Below are 21,051 nucleotides of genomic sequence, written 5' to 3'. Positions count from 1 at the left end.
TTAAATTAGTAAATATTTTAAAGTAATTATAATAAGAAAAATAATACAAAATATGGTAGAATTAATTAATTAGTGCTAATTATTAGTACTAATTTTAATGTAAAAATAAATTATTTTGATAAAAATAATTCTATTACATATGTATATGTAAAAAATTAATAATAATACCAAATACGTATATATTACAATACATTTCTTAGCTATTAACGATTTGTATCCTTATAAATATTTATTTAAAGATTGATAACAAAGTATATTACATCAGTGATACATCAACCGGATCTTGTAGTACTTAACAAAGAAGCAGCAAATATTTGTTGCAAGATTCGAGGTATATCCTTGAGATCCATACAGACAAACGCACGTCCCGAGGCTATCTTCTTGGTTAAACTTAAAATTAAAAATATACATTTTTATCTGTAGTTTTTTACAAAGTATTCAAACATTTTACGAATATCAAACAATATACTTACTAAAAAGCTTGATCGCCTAAAGAACCAATAAATATAGCAAATGCATTAACATCTGCATTCGATGTAAGAATTTTTGTAAATAACTCGGGACGAATACCATAACGTTCAAAATTGGCGTCCGACAGTACAACAACGATACATTCATCGGCGTCTTCTTTCGCTAGATTCGCGATCGCATGTTGAGTCGCCTCTAAAGTATTATCGCCAGACATGCAAAATTGTGAGTGTGCATGCATCGTCTAAAAAAAAAATTATATCGTTCGTAATACCGCACCTCACGTTTAATTGGAACAATGTTTTTTAACTACTATTACCTTTATTACTTCCAATCTACGCTTATTATTAGCCGGCGGTTGAGTATGCTTTACAAAAACAATATTATAGTCATCACCGGAATGGCCAACGATATCGTACTGAAACTTCCCTTCGTACCCACTAAACGCCTCCATTACCATAACACAAGCTTCCATTTCTCTATCAAGACGTCCATCATAACCATTAAACCTATACATGCTACCAGAAACGTCCACTACTAATTTTAAACGCTTCGGTTTTGTCGGAGGAGTGCCGAGCTCGGGTTCTTTCTCCGCCCTTCTTCGGTAAATTGTTCTTTCCCCTGTTAATCCTTCGATTAGTTTAGTATCGTCTAGCTCACCGGAAGTTTGGTGCCTGCACCATTGACGTTCTTTACTTTTTGCCTGTAGACTATCTGTAAAACGTAATTGAAGCATTCTAACTTTATTAACATAAAATAAATATTTCATAGTTATAAATTATTTCTTCCAAGCATAAATATTTAATTCGAATGACGCATTAAAGTTTATCAGATATCTGATACATCCTTAATTAGTCTAGAAATGTATACTGATATAGCAATATGCGGATAATATTAACCTATTATAGTTCTTAACGCTTTAACTTGCTTCTGGACAGCGTCACTGAATTGGGAATAAAGATTATGATCATATTCGCTCATATTAATTTCTCTTAGTCGTTGCTGAAAGGCTTTAAGACCCATTTCTCTCGCTGCCTTTTTAATATGTTCTGGTACCGCGTTCTTTTCTTCGTCGCTAAGTTGATGCACCGTATGGCCAGCATCTAAGCGATAAGGTCCACCTTTTCCACCAAGACCAGCTGTGTCCCTTCCTGAAATTTTCATTGTGTATTTTATATTGCATCATCGTTTGTTGTGTTTAGTACATCACACACCATACCTCCGGTTCCTCCTGCCCATGTATTGCCTCCAACGTGCGGTTCGTTTTTGTCATCGATTTTACCATGTTTTGGGCCACTAACATCCAAGCCAGAATACCTTTCTTTCGTCATTTGCAAATTTTCATTACCGTCTTCCAACATTCTTCTCCAAGCTCCAAGTGATTTTTCAATATTCGCTAGTGACGTCTCCCAAAGGCGAACGCAACCACCTGCATCTACCGTTACAAGATCCTGATTTGATTTAAGAGCAATATATAAGTTCTGCTTGTTTGGATACAAAAATTGAGTCATATGCGATACGGTGGATAGTCTAAAGATATAAATAATACGGTTAATAAGTACATATTTAATAATTATTGGACATTAAATTTAATCACATATACTTACTCTGGTACAGGTATATATCGTAGCTTCTGATTTACGATATCAACAATTTCTATATAAGCAACGACCCCTAAATTTGCTCCAGTGTTTGGAAGAATATCATTAGGAACTTCACGAGCTGTAACCGTTCTAACAATTTGCCCATTATCCATAAAAACAGGGGGCGCGGAGCTTCTGCTCTGTTTTGGTCTTGGCCAAGTATGTAGTTCGTTAAAACTATCTAGATCAGGAAATCCAACAGCAATAGTGGCATAGGTATTGTTAGATACTAGCAATCTATTTGGAGAATCTATTTTTTGTTTCAGTGCTGCACTAAGTAGATTGCTGTTCAAGTTGCTGTCAGTGCAACTGAGAAATAAATCATTTTCAAAATTATTTTTACTAGATTCTTCTACTTGTTGTAAAACATTTGGACACGGTGACGATTCTACAGATTTCTTGAGAATATATTTGTTTTGATTTCTACCTTGAATCAACCACCTTTTTTCTGATGGAAGTAAAACTGATTCTATTTCAAACGGTAAATTCACTATATAGAAACACATGCGATTTAAATCGACCACTTCTATCTTGTTAGAATTATAGACATAGAAAACAATTTGATTATGGGATTTTATCAAATCCGTCTTCATTTTTCGGTGAAAACTTGTATTTCTCAAGGCATTTGATATTTTATCCGATGCCATATCGAAGAAAGATAATATTTCTACCTTCTGAACGAATCCTTCGCCTAAATTCACTATTAAAAGAACATTGCTCTGGAAACAAACATATTGTACAATACGCTATAATAAAAAGAAATTCATTTGATATAAAAATTACTTACTGTTTCTTCGTAGACTAAAACGTTTTGATTTTTATCACTTGCCATTGTGAATCGAAGTCTATTGCTTCTTTCAGAATTTATTAATCCATGTAACGTAGTTTCCTGAACTTTATCTGATTCTTGAGTCATGCTATAGATCTTTAATGGATTCGTAGCAAGGACATTAATTACGTCATCCTTTCCATCGGCTTTTGTACCTTTAATAACTGACAGACCTGCGACTACGGCGGTGTCACTAATTGGAATGGTCCAATAACTTTGTAATTCAGTAAATAAAGCTGATCTGGCTTCAACGCGATCTAAAGATAAAATCTTTTGACTTAAACTTATCGGTGGTTTTAACTTAATATATTTTTCCTGCACGCGTAGCACGTCCTGCTTATTAGAAAAATTCCAGGTAGCACTAATTTTGCTTTCCGGTAAAGATATTCTGCAAAGGAAAAGGAAAAAGAAATATTAAACGTTGTATTCTTTCTATGTTTTATTCTTGTTCTAAATACGTGTATATTATTCAAAAATAAAAATACATGTTAAACGTATAACTTTCATTTGTCCGAGGTAAAAACTATTCTAACGGAATTCTTTTTATTAAATATCTTACTCTTTCGCTAACGAAATATTAGTAGAACTTGTTCCAATGGGAATCCCATGTTCGTGTAATACAGATACTAAAGTATCAAAAGTTTCCTCGCTATATCGATCGAAATCGAATACATTTCGCACCACCTTAGATAACGGCTCTTGTGGGAATTTCTGAAAAAGTAAATAAAAAAATTCGCCAATGAACGAAACATCACAGATTGAATAAAGCTTTGGATCGAGGCTCACATAAATAATAAACAATGATAAAAGCTCACCTCTAAATGCTTTACAATATTAACAACTTCCCGAGTCGAATATGGATAAGAAACTAATCCTTGATCAGCCATATTTCGCAATTTTCCAAAAGCTTTTACCAATTTAAATATTATTTGTTCGTCTACATTCGGACCGTAACGTTTCAAAAGTTGAATTTCATTTTCAACGCTTGGATTATCGACCGTATGCGTACTGAATAGATCACCCAGTGCTCCAAAGAAATCATTTCCCAAGAATGGAAAACCGGGTCTGTTTGCTAATATTATCATTTTAAAATCTGGATGAAGCAGTATTTTATTCGAATTTTCTTCATCGGAACTTAGAGAAGATACTATGCGTCTTCCGTCTGATAATATCATTTCACCAGATTCGACTAAAGTCTGGAACCAGAAAGATCATAGAAAATGAAATTGTACGCATTAAATCTTAAGACTAATCTTAAGACTTTGAGAAAACTTATGATGGCATTAAAGTTCCGTAATCTTACTGGCTAAAGTTTCATAATTCAGGAACCATAATTTGGTGCAGCTATAAAGTGTCCGGGCGATAAAAAATGTACTATTTCTTAGTCTCCAAAATATTAAATATAGAAATTGAAAGATTAAATCTAAACATTGTTACAGAGATCGTCTAAATTAAATTATTCGGAAATTATAAACCAGATTCATTAGCTATACACGTCTCTTTTATGTGGGCTACTAATTTCTATGATAATACATCCGATATAACTTAGTTTGCACGTACATACCTTTAAAATACACGTAACATGGGTTGGAGCTTTGTCTGCTTCATCAACGACGAGCACGTGTCCCAATTTAACAGCTTGCACGAGTGGCGAGTCTTCGTACACAACTTTTCCATCCCTAACCATTGGTTGAAGAGTCAAAGTTTGAACAGTAGTGTCCCTGTGTAGTTGTATATATTCACGCGGCCTATTTAGAAGTTGTAACAATCGATCGACGATTTTATTTTTGCCGACACCCTGGTTTCCAACTAGCAACAGATTCTGTCCCAAACTAAAGTCTTGCAGTAGATTCTCCAATAGCGCAACGTGTTGCGGCACGTCGTAAAATAAAACATCAGGTACTTTTGTCAAAGCTGTCGTGTTGTATCGTTCGGTAACCGTATTACCAATTTTTACGGTATTCCCATTAATTTGACACTTGATGTTCTGGTCTACCGTATTTTTCGTTGCAACGATATCTACGCTATTGCAGCAATCGTCCAGTGCTTGTTTCGCTATCGTTGGTAAGAAACGAGCCAGACAAGAGCGTTGCACTGCGCTATAAGCATCGTCAGTTTGGAACTTGTGCATCCTTTCTGCTATCCTCAGAAGCTGTCTCGTACTGAGAAAGCTAGCTAAGGACTGTAAAGTTGGATCGCTGGAGGATCGCAGTACGTGTGCCAATTCCAGAATGTTTAATAACGCCGTGGAAGGTTCCCCGTACTAAAAACAACGTAAGACATCATTTGGTATACATGGAAGCGTCTCTGTCAAATGTTAAAAGAAACGAACGAAAATGATAATAAATACCTTTGATCGAACGATATGGAGCTCCTCTGACTTGGTGAGCGGTCTCATCTCGTGGAAAAGGAACAAACTGAGCAGCTCTGAATTCAACCATTGCCTCGAAGACGTGTTAAGCATCGGTGATTCTGCTAAAGCTATAATTCGAAACGATGGATGAATACGCAGCACACCAGATTCTTGCAGTTCTGCGTCGGATTTATTGTACTTCTCCTTTATCTCGTCGTAACGATCTGCTCTGATGAGTCTTTTACCGTCGTGCAGCTGTAACTCCCGATCGTGAACCAATCTAAAAATGACTAAAACGAATAAAAGAACATTTGGAGAGCTTAAAATGTTTAAAGACAATGTACCTATGTACAATAGCTAGAGTGCTAGGATCGATTCTGTTAATTCCATCCAGTATAGCCAATTTTCCATGCAGAGCTGCATCGACTAGCGGCGAATTTTTCCAAACCGTATCACCATTGGACAATGTTGTCCGTTGTTGTATCAAGTCTCTAGATGTCATATCCTAAGAAGATATTTCAATTGTTTCAAATAAATTGCATGTTTATTTAAAATTAATTTAGAAATGTGTACGAGTATGTGACACTTGCCTGATACAATACGACAGGCTCGACTTCGTACCCCAATAAATTAGCTAACGTTTGTACAGTTATTGATTTCCCACATCCTTTTGGACCGATCAAACAAATATCAGAAACAACATGCGATTCCAACAAACTTATCAATAAATTATTCTGATAACTCGTTTCTACGTATTTACTTTCTTGTGCTCTTTCATTAATCTTTTTCGTGCCACAAGGAACCTATTTAAAACATACGACTGAGATATGATGTGCAAATTTATAAATTCTTCTTTCTTAACAAGTCTACTCACGTTCAACCCTATTTCTCCAGAAGGATGCTTTATACTGACATTCACTGAATTGTCTTCTTCATTTTTCCTATCTACATTTACATATTTTGAAATCATACCGTCGTGCATCGTTGGTTTCGGTATATTAAAAGTTTCGAGGATGCTTTCGACGGCCGATTGACCCTCCTTTGCCAAAAATAGCTTATACGGATAACATCTGTAAAATATATCGTACACCGACAGGTATGGACACTTATCCTGCGGTTTACATACAAATTAACAAATAATACATTAAGTAAATCAAAACTCAGAATAAAGAAGAATTTAGGATAAACAATTTACCAGTATAATAGCAACCGATGTCAAATTATCGAGAGGAAAATCCGGAAGACCTAAGGACACAGCCTCTTGTGTAACGAAAGCGTGCGAGCACGATAATAGTTGCTTTAATTTCACAATGTCAGCGTGCGTAACTAGATTTTTTAATGTGTTCAATTGCTCCTAAAAATTGCAAAAATGTTCAAACAAATTTCTCGAAAAATTCTCTAAATAATGTTTTAGCTTGATATTCTAATCAATTTTTTTCTTTTACATGATGTAAGAAAATCTGTTTAGACTTTTTCTTGCGTGTCAATGCTGACAATGAGTGTACGAAGCATACTGTTTACGATGACTTTAACTCTCAAACAGAAGTTAATAATTCACGCTGCTTCGAATACCTCATAGTGAGCAAAGTTATGGTTACACTACTTCCGCGAGGTATTCGCATTATTTCCATTTGCCAGAGAACCGCATATCCTGCATAATTGTGAACAAGTCCGCGTACGGAATGTTACACCACAATTTGTTTGAAACAGTCCACGCGAGTGATTAGCACCAAGAGAGCTTTCCAGTGCGCGCCAAGTACGATAATAACTACCACTCGGCACGAAACTCTCTAGATAGCTTACAGATTTCTATCGGAAAGTTTCAATTGGACTACATTCTCAGACCTATCGGTGCGATTATCGCGGTTTCCGGGAAAATACGATTGCTTTAACAATCCTCGGAATAGATCTAGCGAAAAAAGCTGAAACTACCTTCATATCAATTCAACTTCCATCAAACCTTTCTTATATTCCCATTTTCGTTAAGAACAAAGAAACAGCTCTTGAAAGATTTCATTATTGCTACTGTATTGATACTTAAAAAGTTTAGAGGATTTTAATTTTCAAAAATTTAGAAAGTACATACATGATAGATTACACGATTGTTTTTTTTAAATACTTTGTATTAATTACTGTATCAATACCTTAAGATTTTGATATGTCAGAAACAACCATATAAACTTCCGTATATCGTACATTTTTGTATTGTTATTATGAACATTTACAAGTACCATAGAAACGGCCCGTTATGATCATAGAATGACTACCTTATCATAGATTGTTTCTACTTGTTCGTAACGACATTAAAAGCAAATTCTCGTGATATTACATTGTATTAATTAGCGATTATTATATTAATTTTCGTAAAATTGTAACAAATGATATCACGAAAATGTTCCTTTAGTGGAGGGCAAATAGAAATAATCTACGTTAAGCAGCCATTCTATAGTCATACAGAATCATTTCTATGGTACTTGTAAACGTACGTAGAAAAAGCAATTACTTTCTTACAAATGAAAAAGGTGGATATATTTCGAACGAATCGTTACCGAGTATGCGTTCATTACAAGGTTCTTTTTGTCTCTTTCGATAGAACTTAAAGTTTCTATTAATGAACACAGATCACGATTGCATGTTAAATTGCATTATTACTTGGCGTTTGATGTCACTTCCAATAACTCATGAAACGAATGCAATTTAAAGGAACTGCTGCAGTGTTGAATAACTGCAAACTTTTTTACAAAAGTTATATTCTGAGATAAGATCGACACTGTTCATTCCTTTGTAAATAACGATACATGTCTCCGATGTAAGTGACAAACTTTCGGAAACTTCTTAAAATACTCTGACCGATTATGACATCAATGTCTTGTTCGAAACTGCAATCACGCGATTTATAGCCTCCAATAAATCATTGAGGTTCAATGCAGAGTTCATAAATCATGTACTATTACACAATAATCGGCAGTTCTCTACCTTAACTATGTAAAATATTCAACCCTTACAAAAATGTCACAATTATGCAATATAAACCATACCATACCATGATTTATTATTCAATTATTCCCAATAATTTTCATCGTTCTTTTTAAACTAAATCTTTAAGACTACATCGCAAATATAGGTTTAAGAAAGAATCCTATAAATTCGTTTATGTAAATTCATAAATGGATCATTGAGAATAAAATTAAATACATATGTAACTCGTTAAAACTAAGTATATATGTAATTTCAGCAAAGTAATTCGCTGTTAAAAAGAGACATGAGCACAGAATATTCAGTGCACAACTGATTTCATTATGTTACCCGAGTCTGATTTGGAAAAAATAAATTTCTCCACTTCTGTATGATTAATACAGTTTCTTGGAAGAAATTAATATTATAAAGTCACATTTAAAAGAAGTAGTGTTTTGCTCTCAACTTTTGAAATAACAGTACCAACTTTCAACTAGGTACCAGGTACCAAAACTACTTTCAACCTACGTTATACGGTTATGTTTTAAAGCAAAACAGATCTTTCACGTGTAAACTTATTGGTTCGTAAATAGCACTGCATAATGCAAAATTTTAGAAGGTATTATTGGAAGCTCTGTCGTCTCGTCACGAAGAAACGCCCTAAGGTAGTTAAATACCCCTTAATTATATTTGACTTTTTATGTGACCCTTACCACGAATATTATTTACTTTGTCCAATTTGCAAACAATACTAAACGACGCTAAAGCGTGTAAGGTTCTTTGGTCGCGACGTCTCGTGCCGGCACCATTACCAACTGCTCCTTCACGCGCAGGATAATGGGTGTCGAATTGACTCTCGATAAAACCGGATTTATTCCGACGCCGCGACGTATTGAATTTTAGTAGGAAGTCGTGAACAGGGATGAAACAGGGATGATACATGGCGATGCACAAGTATTAACGAATAAAGGCCCGCTATACAAATGAGGAAACACATTTCCGCGAATAATCGAGCTAACGTGTAGAAATTAATTATCGTTGTACGTATCGCATGCAATTGATGTAACGAAATAATGCATTATAATCGAATAAATAAAAGTAATACGAGTGTTTATAAAAGAATTAAAAATAATTCAGTTATATGCTGTTAATAAGTATACGTATGAATAATGGATAATTACCTTTAGATGATGTAAGTACTTGTATTAAACTTGTTGGGATTTTTAATAAAATTCTATCACTACGAACAGTATATTATATCACTTATGATAAATGTTGTAATAGTTGATTAATTTATATAGTTTATAAGATTCCTGTTTAAGATAGTCTTGCAGCAAAAGATGATATTAATTTTAAGAAACATTATGTTATGGAGATCTGATGTAAATTAGACAGTTGCTAATATGCATGTAATGATATGACTGATTAAATATTGTTTTTAGTCATCTACCAATGATTCTTGCGAGGATGTGTGAAACTCTTTGCAAGCGAGACTCGGTATCACTACGTGTAACTTTAATCGGCTAGGAGGACACCATATCGCCGATGATGCTTTTTCTTTCATTTCATTTTTCGATTCATCTCCGTCAGACTTTGGAAACGCTTTTGCACTATTTAACTTTTCGTTCAATTCTTGAAACTGTTCCCTCGTATTCTTTATCTTGGGCAACCGACTTTGCGTCATTTTATTTTCTTCCTTTTTAAGGCGTTCTGAATTACGCTCTCTAGGTAATTTGTTGTTTCTCATCGTTATTCGTTCTCTATCTTCGAAAGGATCACGTTTCAAACGGGGAAGTCTCCTCTTGGTAGCACTCCATTTTTGTTCCTCCTCGTCAGATGGCCTTTCCGCAAAGTGGTCTTCAAAATCGTTCTTGAAATTTTGCGTTTTCCCAGACAAATCCAACCACTGGAGGACCCTTTCGAATAATGGGTTCCAAAAAGTATCGGATGTTCCCTCCGTTTGTCCACATTCTGTTATATTCAGTTTAAAATCTGGCTCCGACTCTGATGTTCTTCTTTCAGAAATGTCACTTTTAAGAATTTCTTTGTCGATGAAAAATACTGGGTCTTCTTTCATTGCTTTATGACAGCGATACTTCTTTTTAAATTTTCTATTATTATTTAGGATAGATTCTAAGATACTAGTATCGGACGTACTAGTCGAAATTCTGGAACAAGGAGGTGCGGATAGTTTGCGATATATCTGAGAAGTTTCTTTGGCTTCTGAAAGACCGTTGCTAACTACCATCTGCAAGTTTGTGAAACAATTGTTCAGTCGATCCAGCCTCGATTCCAACTGTTGATACTCCGTTGAGTAACTTTTATTCCTCGATACACGTGAACGTCGACGTGATTTAGAATGGATCAATGGATCATCGGGTGATAGGATCGCGTGTCGAATACCGTCCACCCAGATAGTACGAACGGATATTGGTCTTTCTGATGACGACCATATTGCTGGCATTGTTCAATTATAATTTAGTTATTAACTTATTAATTTATCAATAATATACAAGAAAGAAATACATCAGAAATTCCAAATTATTTTTTAAAATGTTATTAATATATATAGTATTAACACGAGCAATTTGCATTAAATGATGTTACGTTTCTCTTTTACTTATATAATATTAATATTTTCTAATTTGCCATATTTCTTATTCTTATAATTTTTAGATACAAAATGACGTTTTGTATTATCTTGTTTCTCAATCTTGTACGTATCTTGATTATTGATAATTCTTCCTATATTCAGTAACAACGCGTGTTGAACTTGTGATTCGACCGAATTTCGACGTATTGACTCCCAGTTAAACAGGAGGACAAACAAGGTTCCACTGTTCTCGCGACACGCGATCTAAACTACGATGACTGTGACCATAGCGCAGCTACGAACAGTTTATATAGGAAGGAAACCGGCTCCGGAAGGGATGGCCGACTGGAGGGGTTTGTGCGACCTCCGCACCCCATACCTAACGATACGACGCTACATAAATCAAGTAAAACTTTAGCAAATTACACGCGCCACGATCTTCTCTGAGCCGCGCCAGTAATTACTGAGCGTTGTCACATAAAACCTATAACTCACGAACTTCTAAATCTCTATATTGCTAATAAGTACTATAAATATGTATACTCAGAAGGAGTTGCGTTGTATAATTTTATAATTTTATATATATATATATAATTTTCACTGAACTTATTGAATAAATTATTTAATGTACAAATTCTGCACAATATATTGCATAATGCACTTATTATGTTTTTTTGATGAGGTGAACAGTAATTTTATATTATAATTTAATCGTAAAATTCTTTTTATATCATTTTTAATATTAGCAAAATTATTTTAAGTGAAATTATGTAGGATACCTGATTTATTAATCAAACATACTCACTTCAAAACTTGGAGGTGGAATATGTCTGGCTTGAAACCTAGATCTAAGAGGAGGATCAAGCGGATGGCCAGGATATCTTGGTGCTGGCATACCCAGTGCAATAACTCTAAAGTCTTCGCTAACTCTAACTAGTCTCCAATTATCTAATTCCTCCTGGCTGTATGTCTAAAAAAGTACACATTTACTAAATCCATTAATCAGTAATAACAAATCAATATACGTATACAGATATTAATACCTTGAGTAACTTATCATAACGTGTTGCAGGGACAAGAAATCTCCCATCCTCTAAATGCATTTCACGGTTTTCCAATAAATTATTCAGAACAGGAAGAACATTTCTTTCAGCTTTCTCTACACCTTCAATAATCAGAATCCTTCCATTTGTTGCAGCCCTTACAGCACTTTGATCATGATAATAAGCAGTGCCACTTCTTATTTCTCTCCGCTGTTTTAGATCTGCTTCTGTTGTATCCCTTGAAAGTGCTATAAATTCTACTTCACGGTCTGTGAATTCGAGAAAAGCAAGAGCTAATTTTCTACGTCTAGTCCCTGGACCTCCAATTAAAAAAATATCTTGAGATAAAACATCCTTTTGAAGCATCCATTTTAAATGCCTTAATGTAGATGCATCCTCATTTTGAATAGACAGATTTAACACTGTTTGCATAAAAATTACTGTTATAATGCTTTCCTTCAGGAACAAAATAAGTAATGTAAGGAAAATACTTATTTAACTCACAGTATTTTCTAGGCACATACTCAGGCTTTTGTGGTGCTTTCACTGTTTTTGAAACTTGGCCAATACTAACAATCATATTATTATCTAAAGTTAAAATGAAATAATTAAACTACAGTAATATCGCCATATCACAAGTAATTGATCTTTCAATTTATTCTACCTGATTTGCAACGTGTAAATAATAAAAGGTTAGAACGAAATACTTTAGATCTCGTTAAAACTTTATGATTAGTTGACATGCGATGAAAATGACATAAAACGTATAACATTGTCTTATTTTAATTTATTTCACATTACAGTTTAAAAAGAATTATAGAAAAGATATTCTTTTTCGTAAAAATATATACGTATACTTATAACGGTATATATACATATGTATATAGATTATGATTGTATAATGAACTGATTACCGTGATCAAAGTTTGATACAAGTTGATACAAAAATGAATACAATAAAATACTTCATAATACTATTCTTCTCAATACTTTTATATTGTAATATATATTTCAAGTAAACAAGAAAGTTAAATGTCTTCATATAATACTTCTGTAAGGTTACATGATATAAATTCATACCAGTTTATATTACACAAAAAAGGAATTTGACAATAGTCTAATTAACTGGAAAAGTATACTTTTGCTCGAGGAGGATTGTACTTAGAACACATGTTACAATTTGAATATTTATTATTTATTTCATAACTGTGTATTGCATAAGTCAAGAAGTAACATATCATTGATTTAATATATTTGTAGATATATAGTAAATAAGAAATGTAAGAAACAAAGAAATGTTTATATATTATGATATACCGTTTTTATTATCACACTGAGGAGTATTACAATAATTCTAAAGACTGTGTTGACATTAACATATATATGTTATTGCTGCCTAATGTTTTAGCTCGACAAATTAGATGTATACAAAACAAACAATATTGCTGTAGTTTATGATTTCCAAAATATCTAAATATAAATAAACTTTGTACTTGATAATAAACACTTGCAAGCAGTGAATTTCAAATAAAAGTGATTATAAAATATTTGTGTCAAATAATTAAAGTATTAAATTGCGTTTCATTTCCTATTTCATTAAAGTTATATCGTCTGTTTGCTTGCAGATTAGTGTTTCTCTTAAGTGTCATTGTTCTGTATATTAAATCATAGCATTAAGTACTTTATGCACGATATAAAATGTAAATAAATTACTCTTAGATTAATATCTATACAGTATATCACATTAAAAGGTAGAAAGATCTACACTTCGATTCCTACATGTTATTCATTTAATACTATTTAGGAAATAAACTGGAAATGTAAAGCAATTTCAGAAAAACAGCACCCTCATAATAAAGCAAATCTCGTGATAAGCCATGAAATTATATGTTTAGTTACCTATATTACTTGACATTTTTCAGTAACACTTTATAACAACTTGTATAATCAAAATATTTTATGCATTTCAGAAGAAAAAATATTACCTATTCACCATCAAATTTGTGTTTGACAACATTGAATTTAAATGACCAGAAATATGCAATTAATAAATAATTTCAACACACACATATATATATATAAATATATTATATATATATATATATATATATATAAAATATATAATATGATTAAATAAAATATATTATTTTTAGATTTTCGAATGAAAAACAAAATTTATTGGCTTTGTCATTATTAACTAAACATTTTAATGAAACTATGATTATCCTTATAGGTAATCACCCACAATTCGTTTTTTTCTTTATCCTATTCTATTTCAGAAGCAACCTATTCAATTCTCATTAAAATATGCAAATTAGGAATGCCATTATGTCTTTGCATATTAAGTTATACATAGGAACCAAGAGAATAAAATATCTCTTATAGATTACATTTAATAAAATATTTTTCTTCTGCCCAATTTTAAAAATTTCTCTAAAAAAAAAGGGAAATAAATTTTAAATCAAAATATAACTATAAATACAAAAAGCTAAATATTAGTGTTCATTTAATATCAGAAAATTTAAGAAATTACCTCTACAAAGTCATCTGTTCTCCTAACATTGGCAGGATAATAATCAACAATTAAAGGTCGTGGTCTTTGACCAATACCAGATGGTTGTTGTAATCCACATGTCTGTTCTTCATTTGTAATTACACTTACTAAAGTGCTCACTACCTTTTCGTCAAGTTGCGACATTGCTTTATTCGGCGTTTTCATACGTCTCAAGAACAAGGCATTCCATTTTTGTCTTAAATGTAAAAAGAATCTAGCAGTTTCTGGGTCGAGTTTAAATACTACCCAGTCGTCGAGTTTAAAAATCGTTCCTTCATTACTTTCATCAACTTCAGAATCTGACTCACTCTCTGGTACAGCTATAAATAAAAAATCATGACATTAAGATATATTAATAAAATGTATTATATTAAATAGTCAGATACTACATACACTCAGCTTCATAAATTACGTCTACGGACAATCTTGCTGGTCCACAGAACAAAGCTACTGTTAATGGATTGATCAGCGTAACCATCTTAACATGACAAAATCGTCCTGTACGACTCATTTCTTCATAAAGTAACCAATCACAGGGCAAAGCTTCTACATTAGCTGCATATGTTTGAGTGGATGTCATCCTTGGTGATTTTGGACAATCTCTTAAAGTTGATGATGGATGGAAAGATACTTTCACTTCTTTCCTACAAAATTAATAATCAAAAATGTAAATAAATACTATATTATATAAAAATATAATACTGAAAAAATTAAAGAAGCAATGTACTGTGTTCTTAGTTGCAAATGCTCTCTGTCTAATCTTATTAGGTTCGGATATAAACCGGCAGTCAGAGCTGCTTTCACTACGGCCCAATTCTCAGAATTAGAATTTAAGTCTCTAATGTCTCCTGGCCCTCTTGCTCTAACAAATCCAGATGCACGAAGCTGACCAAGCAGTTGTGTACGCATTCCAACTACCATCTCCATCACAGCAGCTGAAATAAAATTTTGTTCGCAAAATGTGCGTTCTTTGCCGCTTGCACGTGCATTCTGCCACCCTTGGAAAGCACGCAAAACTGCCATATGATCGGAATATGTATTAGTCGCAAATCTCTTACGAGCCGCAGTTGCAGCTCTCTTTTGTGATGGTTCCAGGGGTAATATAAAGGGATCTCTGAAAATCATTTTTCAAAATAATATTGAGTCAAGTTATTTAACATATACTTGAAAGTCTAAATCCTTACTTACTTGTATGCTAAACTACATACAATAGTCAAGACAGGATCTAAGCATTTTAAAACCACAGCATACAATAACATTTTTCCAAGTCTTGGTTCAATTGGTAAATCAAGCAAATGACTTCCTAATTCAGTGAGATCTTCCCACGGATCTAATGCGTCGATAGTTTTCAGTAATTGAACTGCATTTCTTGTTACTACATTGGAAGGTGGTTCCAATGCTCGATCTAAAAATTCTGCAATAGGAGTATTTCCTGGAGCTAAATGTTTTGTATACAAACACAGTTCTTGTAGTGGTGATCTTAAGATTTCTGGAGTTTGATAAAGCTCCATGCTATTATATCGAACCGCCGAGAATAGCCGATAACAAATCCCTTTTCTACATCTCCCTGCTCTACCTTTACGTTGTTTTGCACAAGCTTGGGAAATCCAATTGGATTTAAGTGTACACACTCCCGATAATGCATCAAACGATTTTTCTTTAACTTTTCCTGAATCAATAACATATACGACATCATCAATTGTGATACTTGTTTCAGCGATATTTGTTGAAAGAATGATTTTCCGAGATCCCACGGGACTTGGCTTAAATACTTTCTTTTGATCACATGTTTGCATATTTGAATGAAGTACATACAAATTATAGCGTAAACCCTTATTCATTTCCTTTTCTTCATTATTTATCTTTTCTCTCATAGTTACGATATCATCATATCCTGGTAAAAATACTAAAAGAGAACCAGGAGGCATCTTTAAGTGGATGTGCAAAATTAATTGAAAGAGGAGATCATAATTGATTTTATCATCATCAAATGTATGTTGATATACATCTAATAAAAATTTATCTTCTTCCGAAAGCGAAACATCTTTAGCATGTACTTTTGTTTCATCCTGTAGTGTACAATCATAAGTTTTCATATATGCTTCTATTAACTCGGCACATTCAGCTTGATTCATATTCTTTGCCCAATCTAATGCAGTCCATTCATTGGCTGCTCGTAGGTTTAAATTTGCACCTAAATTTAAAAGCTGTTCTGTGGTATTTATACATCCTTTTCCTGCGGCAATCATAAGCGGAGTTACGAATGTCGTGGAATGTTGATAATCTACCGAAACATTTTCGGAAAGTATGAAATATAAAAGTTGTGCAAAATTATCTTCGCCTCCGCGTAACCATGCTTCAGAAATGCTTTTATCCATTTCTTCGGCTAGCCATGGTTCTAATTTTATTTTTTCAGGAACTGGCTCATTCTGTTGTGCTAAAATTGGAGCAGGCAATATACATCTTTCATTCATAGTATTTGATCCTGATTGTTGAGGTTTATATTGAGTCCAAGTTTCCAACACTTTATGTTGATCTTTTTTATTCATAAACTCTTTTCTCTTTGAAAGCATTTCTTTCGTCATATAACCCGTCATTTTTAGAACATCTTCGAGAAAATACGTATCGACATCATATGATCTTCCCAAGACATTTACAACAGCACATTTGTTAAAATATTTAACAAAAATGTTAACATCCAATGTGGCGCTCATAAGCACAAGTTTAAGAGATTTATGTTTTTGTATTGCATCTTTTAATGCTATTAAAAGAAAATCGCAAAACCTATCGCGTTCGTGAACTTCATCCATGATAACATGTGTGACAGTACTTAAAGCAGAATCTCCTGCCATAAGAGTTCTAAGGAGAACACCATTTGTACAGTATGTTAAAAGAGTTTTTGGGGCAACTCTACTTTCAAGCCTTATTTGATAACCGAACGTTTGTCCAATTTTTTCATCTCTTTCAAATGCTACTCTTTCAGCCACTGAAACAGCTGATAATCTCCTTGGTTGAGTGCAAATAATTCTACAAGGTTGTTGCCTTTGTTGGCAATGTTCAAGAATAAATTGAGGAACTTGGGTAGTTTTACCACTACCTGTTTCCCCTCCTATTATGACTACCTGATTGGTATTTAATGCATCAAGAATGTCTTCCCGGAAACTAAATATTGGGAGTGCTTTACGATAATTTAATACATCAAAATTAGTTTTCAATTGTGGTATTTGAGGCACGCTGTTATTTAATCGACCCATTGCTTTTGTATTTGTATTTACTGAAACTAAAAGTTATAGATTACAAGCTCAATTTCACGATTTAATTACATATACTTTGGATATATATATCAGAGTACCATCTGTATTAGGAGGCCGTTCTCGTTCAATCGGTGGTAACAAATCCTGACATTCTTTATGGTTTAGTGGGAAAGCCTGTAATAAATTATATATACTTTGTCTTGAAGCTTTTTGTAATTTTATTACAGCATCAGCTTGAACTATTGTTGATCCTTCTCTTTTGTACACAGTTAAAAAGCGATTTGTACCTTTACTGTTAAGGGAAAATTTATATTTATTTATATTCATTATCTATTACATTGAAATTGAAATATTTGTATTATTTTTAACTCACCCTCTACTTTTAGATTTTAATCCAAGTTCATGCGCTAATTTATGAATATAGCCTCTTTCTTCCGCAGTATACGAAGATGGAAATTCTAATTCTTTTTGATCATGAGTTTCCAATAACTTTTTAAGCGTTAAATTTACTGCAATTCTAGTATCCTCCCCAATAAGAGGGGCTTTCTTAGTGCGGTTTCTGCGTGGCATTATATATATCTAATAACTGTTTCTGAAATATAAAATAACCAATAAATATTTTAAATCAAATCTTTTTCAATCTCCTCTTAAAAAATATTGAGCAGAATTAAATTTTATTTTATTTTAAAATGTAGTTAATTCCATAAGATTTTGAAAAAGTAGACAGTACATCTTTCAACGATAACGACCTTGGTAAAAGCAGATAAAAACAAAAGTAAAATAAAAATAATTATAAAATTGATGTGTATAATGACATATAATGAAGCAAGATGTGTATAATTTCATGAACTTTTCATATAAACTCACATAATTCCGTCAATGTACATGAATTGTATTTAAATCCAATATACACTTAATAAACTAATACTGATAAATACTACAACAATTTGTAAAAATTATGTTTAATAAAAATACATCGTACTTGAGTGATGACCTGTAATAAACACAGCGAATAATATTTACGTCCTTTTCAATTATGAACTCCCTCTACACAAGTCTAGAAAATTATTTAGAACAGTTTGTATCGATATAAACCTTATTCTACTAGATTCACGGTCGGGTCATGTTTCTATGTTACCAATTTGAACGAAATATCAACAAAGTTAACTTAGTTCAACGACAGAGCGCGTTATGATCGTTTTTCACGAGAGATCCGCAAAACAGTGAAAGCAGGCACACGGTTAAATGCTGTTCCAGTAAACAATATGGCCGGTTTAGTTTGGTGCGCGGGTTATGTCGTCTCTATTATATTTTTCGAGTGTTTATTGTGCTTTATCAAGGATTAGTTGTTTTCGGTAAGTACATATTTTATAACGAACATATACTCTTATGTAGAGAAGTCGAATGATTAAGATTTACGACGAAAAATTTTGATACCTGATGATTGACGATCACAAGTGTGCCTTTCCGTCAATTACTGTCTGTGTTTAAAGATATCGGTGAAATCTTACGAAGATTTTCGACTCACTTCTAATGAATTTATACACGTGTTTGTGTATCGTACATAGTTTTAGATGTTGAAAATACTTCAACGATAGATAAATTATACATTTTAAAAAATTTCAACACGGATAAGAATGACGGTTGAGATTTTAAATCCTGCGATACAAAACGATATCATCGAACTTTTCTTTCACCTTCGTATGGCTGTCGTATTAAACAGGCCAACCTATTGTGGATCTGTTACGTTATCTGTAAACTTGGCCAAAGTTCCAGTTTTCTATTGGCACTTTTCCTATAAGGTTTACGATAACGATTAAACTTCCTGACAACGTAAGCGAAGCAACAGGTTTTTTGCTGAGAATCTGCCGATGACCTCCCATTTTAGTACTCACCAGCAGACTTAAACAACTAAGATCTAATCATCCTACATATTTCTTGTTATTTTTTTGCACATTTGGCAAATTATATATTTAAAAAGTACATATATGTAATAGAAAAATAATTACTTCTCCAAGTATTTAATCGTAGCGAATCTCTAAATGTTAAACGAGTAATTGAACTCGTACCATATTTTATATTGATATACAATTATTTTAAAATGTTTCGTTATATATAATAATATGTATTCTGAATAGATACTTTGAATGCAGTTATTACTCGTTAATGATGAAACGATATATTTTTTAGTACACTGAGAGGATATGAATTTTTCAGTATTTAATATCTTCAATATGAAATTTAAATTAATTCGAAATGAAACCTAAATATGATTTGAAATTACATTGGATTGTAAATATAATTCTTCTGACGCGTATATTTAATGGCTTACTTATTTAAAATGCGATTATGTAGGAGATAGTACATGTTTTTATTACGAGAATATTATTATCTGAGTCTTAAATATACGTATACTTAAATATTTAATATCGAACTAACGTCTATAAAAATTTATGTAGACTAGATCTCGAATGAATTATCATTGATATGTCATCGAGTATATCTGTATTAGTTATGAAGTCAGAATATGGAAATGCAATACAATAACACAGTTACATAAATAATAAAGAATGTATCGAATTAAATGTAAATATTCTGTATGCGCATGCGTACAGCATGTAGCCATGATCAAGACCCAAATTTAAGGTTCGTTGCAAAACACGCTGAGTAAACCGTATAAGATATTAACGCGAATGTCGACATCACGTGCATTACGAACAAATAAAAACGATAATCGTAAGATTATCAGATTCATGTATGTATTCAATTGAAATTTATGCAATTACTTAACGATCATAAATGGGAGGAAATTGTATAAAGCATTGCAAAATAGATTTGTATTCCTACAGATTACGTTCATCATGCACATGTTACACGAATGTTTACGATTCAAGATCTATATACATCGAAATGGCGCGATCAACGCGAAACGCATCGAAACCATGGTGAATTTAATATCAGAGCTACCAGAGCCAAAATAATGAACCGATTCGTAGCTTTTCGCAGCAAATGTTTTTTTCCATAGAGATTTGAACGATTTTTCCTTTCCTTTTTGTAAAATAAATCGACGCGAGCTTATTTTTCTCTTCGACACCTTTCGTTTCATTTTGGTTGCTTTGCTACAAGGTTTATATCCTTCAGTCGTGACAGTTCTGGTGTTAATTTCGGTTAGCAGCCGTTTACCTTCTTTGTTGGTTTCGCGAGAACCGAAATCTATCCCATTGCGTCAGTGTTCTTATTTCGGACGTTGCTGAAAGTCCGTGACTTGGTACATTGTTTTTGTCGGCGAGACGGATGTTTAATTCATTCAAAAATCGCCAGAGGCAAGAATTGGCACGGGACGAGAAAGAAAGAGAAAG

General features: G+C 33.0%; 3 protein-coding genes across 7 annotated transcripts in view; 1 reads left to right on the top strand and 2 right to left on the bottom strand.

Moving 5' to 3' along the window:
- Nucleotides 1-134: 134 nt before the first annotated feature.
- LOC117213787 (von Willebrand factor A domain-containing protein 8) lies at nt 135-12,748 on the bottom strand. 2 transcript variants are annotated; one of them, XM_033459446.1, is made up of 19 exons: nt 12,549-12,748; nt 12,389-12,472; nt 11,885-12,306; nt 11,647-11,811; nt 6,489-6,647; nt 6,168-6,404; nt 5,884-6,096; nt 5,638-5,798; nt 5,291-5,573; nt 4,505-5,203; nt 3,756-4,136; nt 3,500-3,651; nt 2,899-3,328; nt 2,076-2,830; nt 1,688-1,998; nt 1,368-1,619; nt 788-1,182; nt 474-712; nt 135-390 (listed from the first exon to the last, which is right to left on the bottom strand). In XM_033459446.1, the coding sequence occupies exons 1-19, from the start codon at nt 12,655-12,657 to the stop codon at nt 273-275; spliced, it is 5,565 nt and encodes a 1,854-aa protein (XP_033315337.1). In that variant the 5' UTR covers nt 12,658-12,748; the 3' UTR covers nt 135-272. The 2 variants fall into 2 exon arrangements, with proteins under 2 accessions (XP_033315337.1, XP_033315338.1); XM_033459447.1 differs by lacking the exons at nt 11,647-11,811; nt 11,885-12,306; nt 12,389-12,472; nt 12,549-12,748 and adding an exon at nt 9,430-9,554 and having other exon boundaries at nt 138-390.
- Nucleotides 12,749-14,116: 1,368 nt separating this feature from the next.
- On the bottom strand, nt 14,117-19,687 carry LOC117213774 (3'-5' RNA helicase YTHDC2-like). 3 transcript variants are annotated; one of them, XM_033459423.1, is made up of 8 exons: nt 18,560-18,696; nt 18,066-18,284; nt 17,791-17,984; nt 15,627-17,718; nt 15,166-15,552; nt 14,832-15,082; nt 14,418-14,758; nt 14,117-14,317 (listed from the first exon to the last, which is right to left on the bottom strand). In XM_033459423.1, the coding sequence occupies exons 2-8, from the start codon at nt 18,260-18,262 to the stop codon at nt 14,306-14,308; spliced, it is 3,474 nt and encodes a 1,157-aa protein (XP_033315314.1). In that variant the 5' UTR covers nt 18,263-18,284; nt 18,560-18,696; the 3' UTR covers nt 14,117-14,305. The 3 variants fall into 3 exon arrangements, with proteins under 3 accessions (XP_033315314.1, XP_033315313.1, XP_033315315.1); XM_033459422.1 differs by lacking the exon at nt 18,560-18,696 and adding an exon at nt 19,677-19,687 and having other exon boundaries at nt 14,299-14,317; nt 18,066-18,278; XM_033459424.1 differs by having other exon boundaries at nt 14,299-14,317; nt 15,627-17,712.
- The window catches only part of LOC117213773 (phospholipid-transporting ATPase ID), a 69,762-nt gene continuing 67,609 nt past the window's right edge, over nt 18,899-21,051 (top strand). Inside the window, exon 1 of one of the 2 annotated variants that reach the window (XM_033459409.1) lies at nt 18,899-19,047. The gene's annotated coding sequence lies outside the window, so the exon portion shown is untranslated. The remainder of the gene's footprint in view (nt 19,048-21,051) is intronic. The other variant, XM_033459411.1, reaches the window with a different exon arrangement.

The sequence above is a fragment of the Bombus bifarius genome, unplaced genomic scaffold (genome assembly GCF_011952205.1).
Source record: "Bombus bifarius isolate JDL3187 unplaced genomic scaffold, Bbif_JDL3187 scf7180000009125, whole genome shotgun sequence".
NCBI classification, from domain to species: domain Eukaryota; kingdom Metazoa; phylum Arthropoda; class Insecta; order Hymenoptera; family Apidae; genus Bombus; species Bombus bifarius.
The sequence above is the reverse complement of the archived record's forward strand: the minus strand, read 5'-3'. Positions and strand labels throughout refer to the sequence as shown.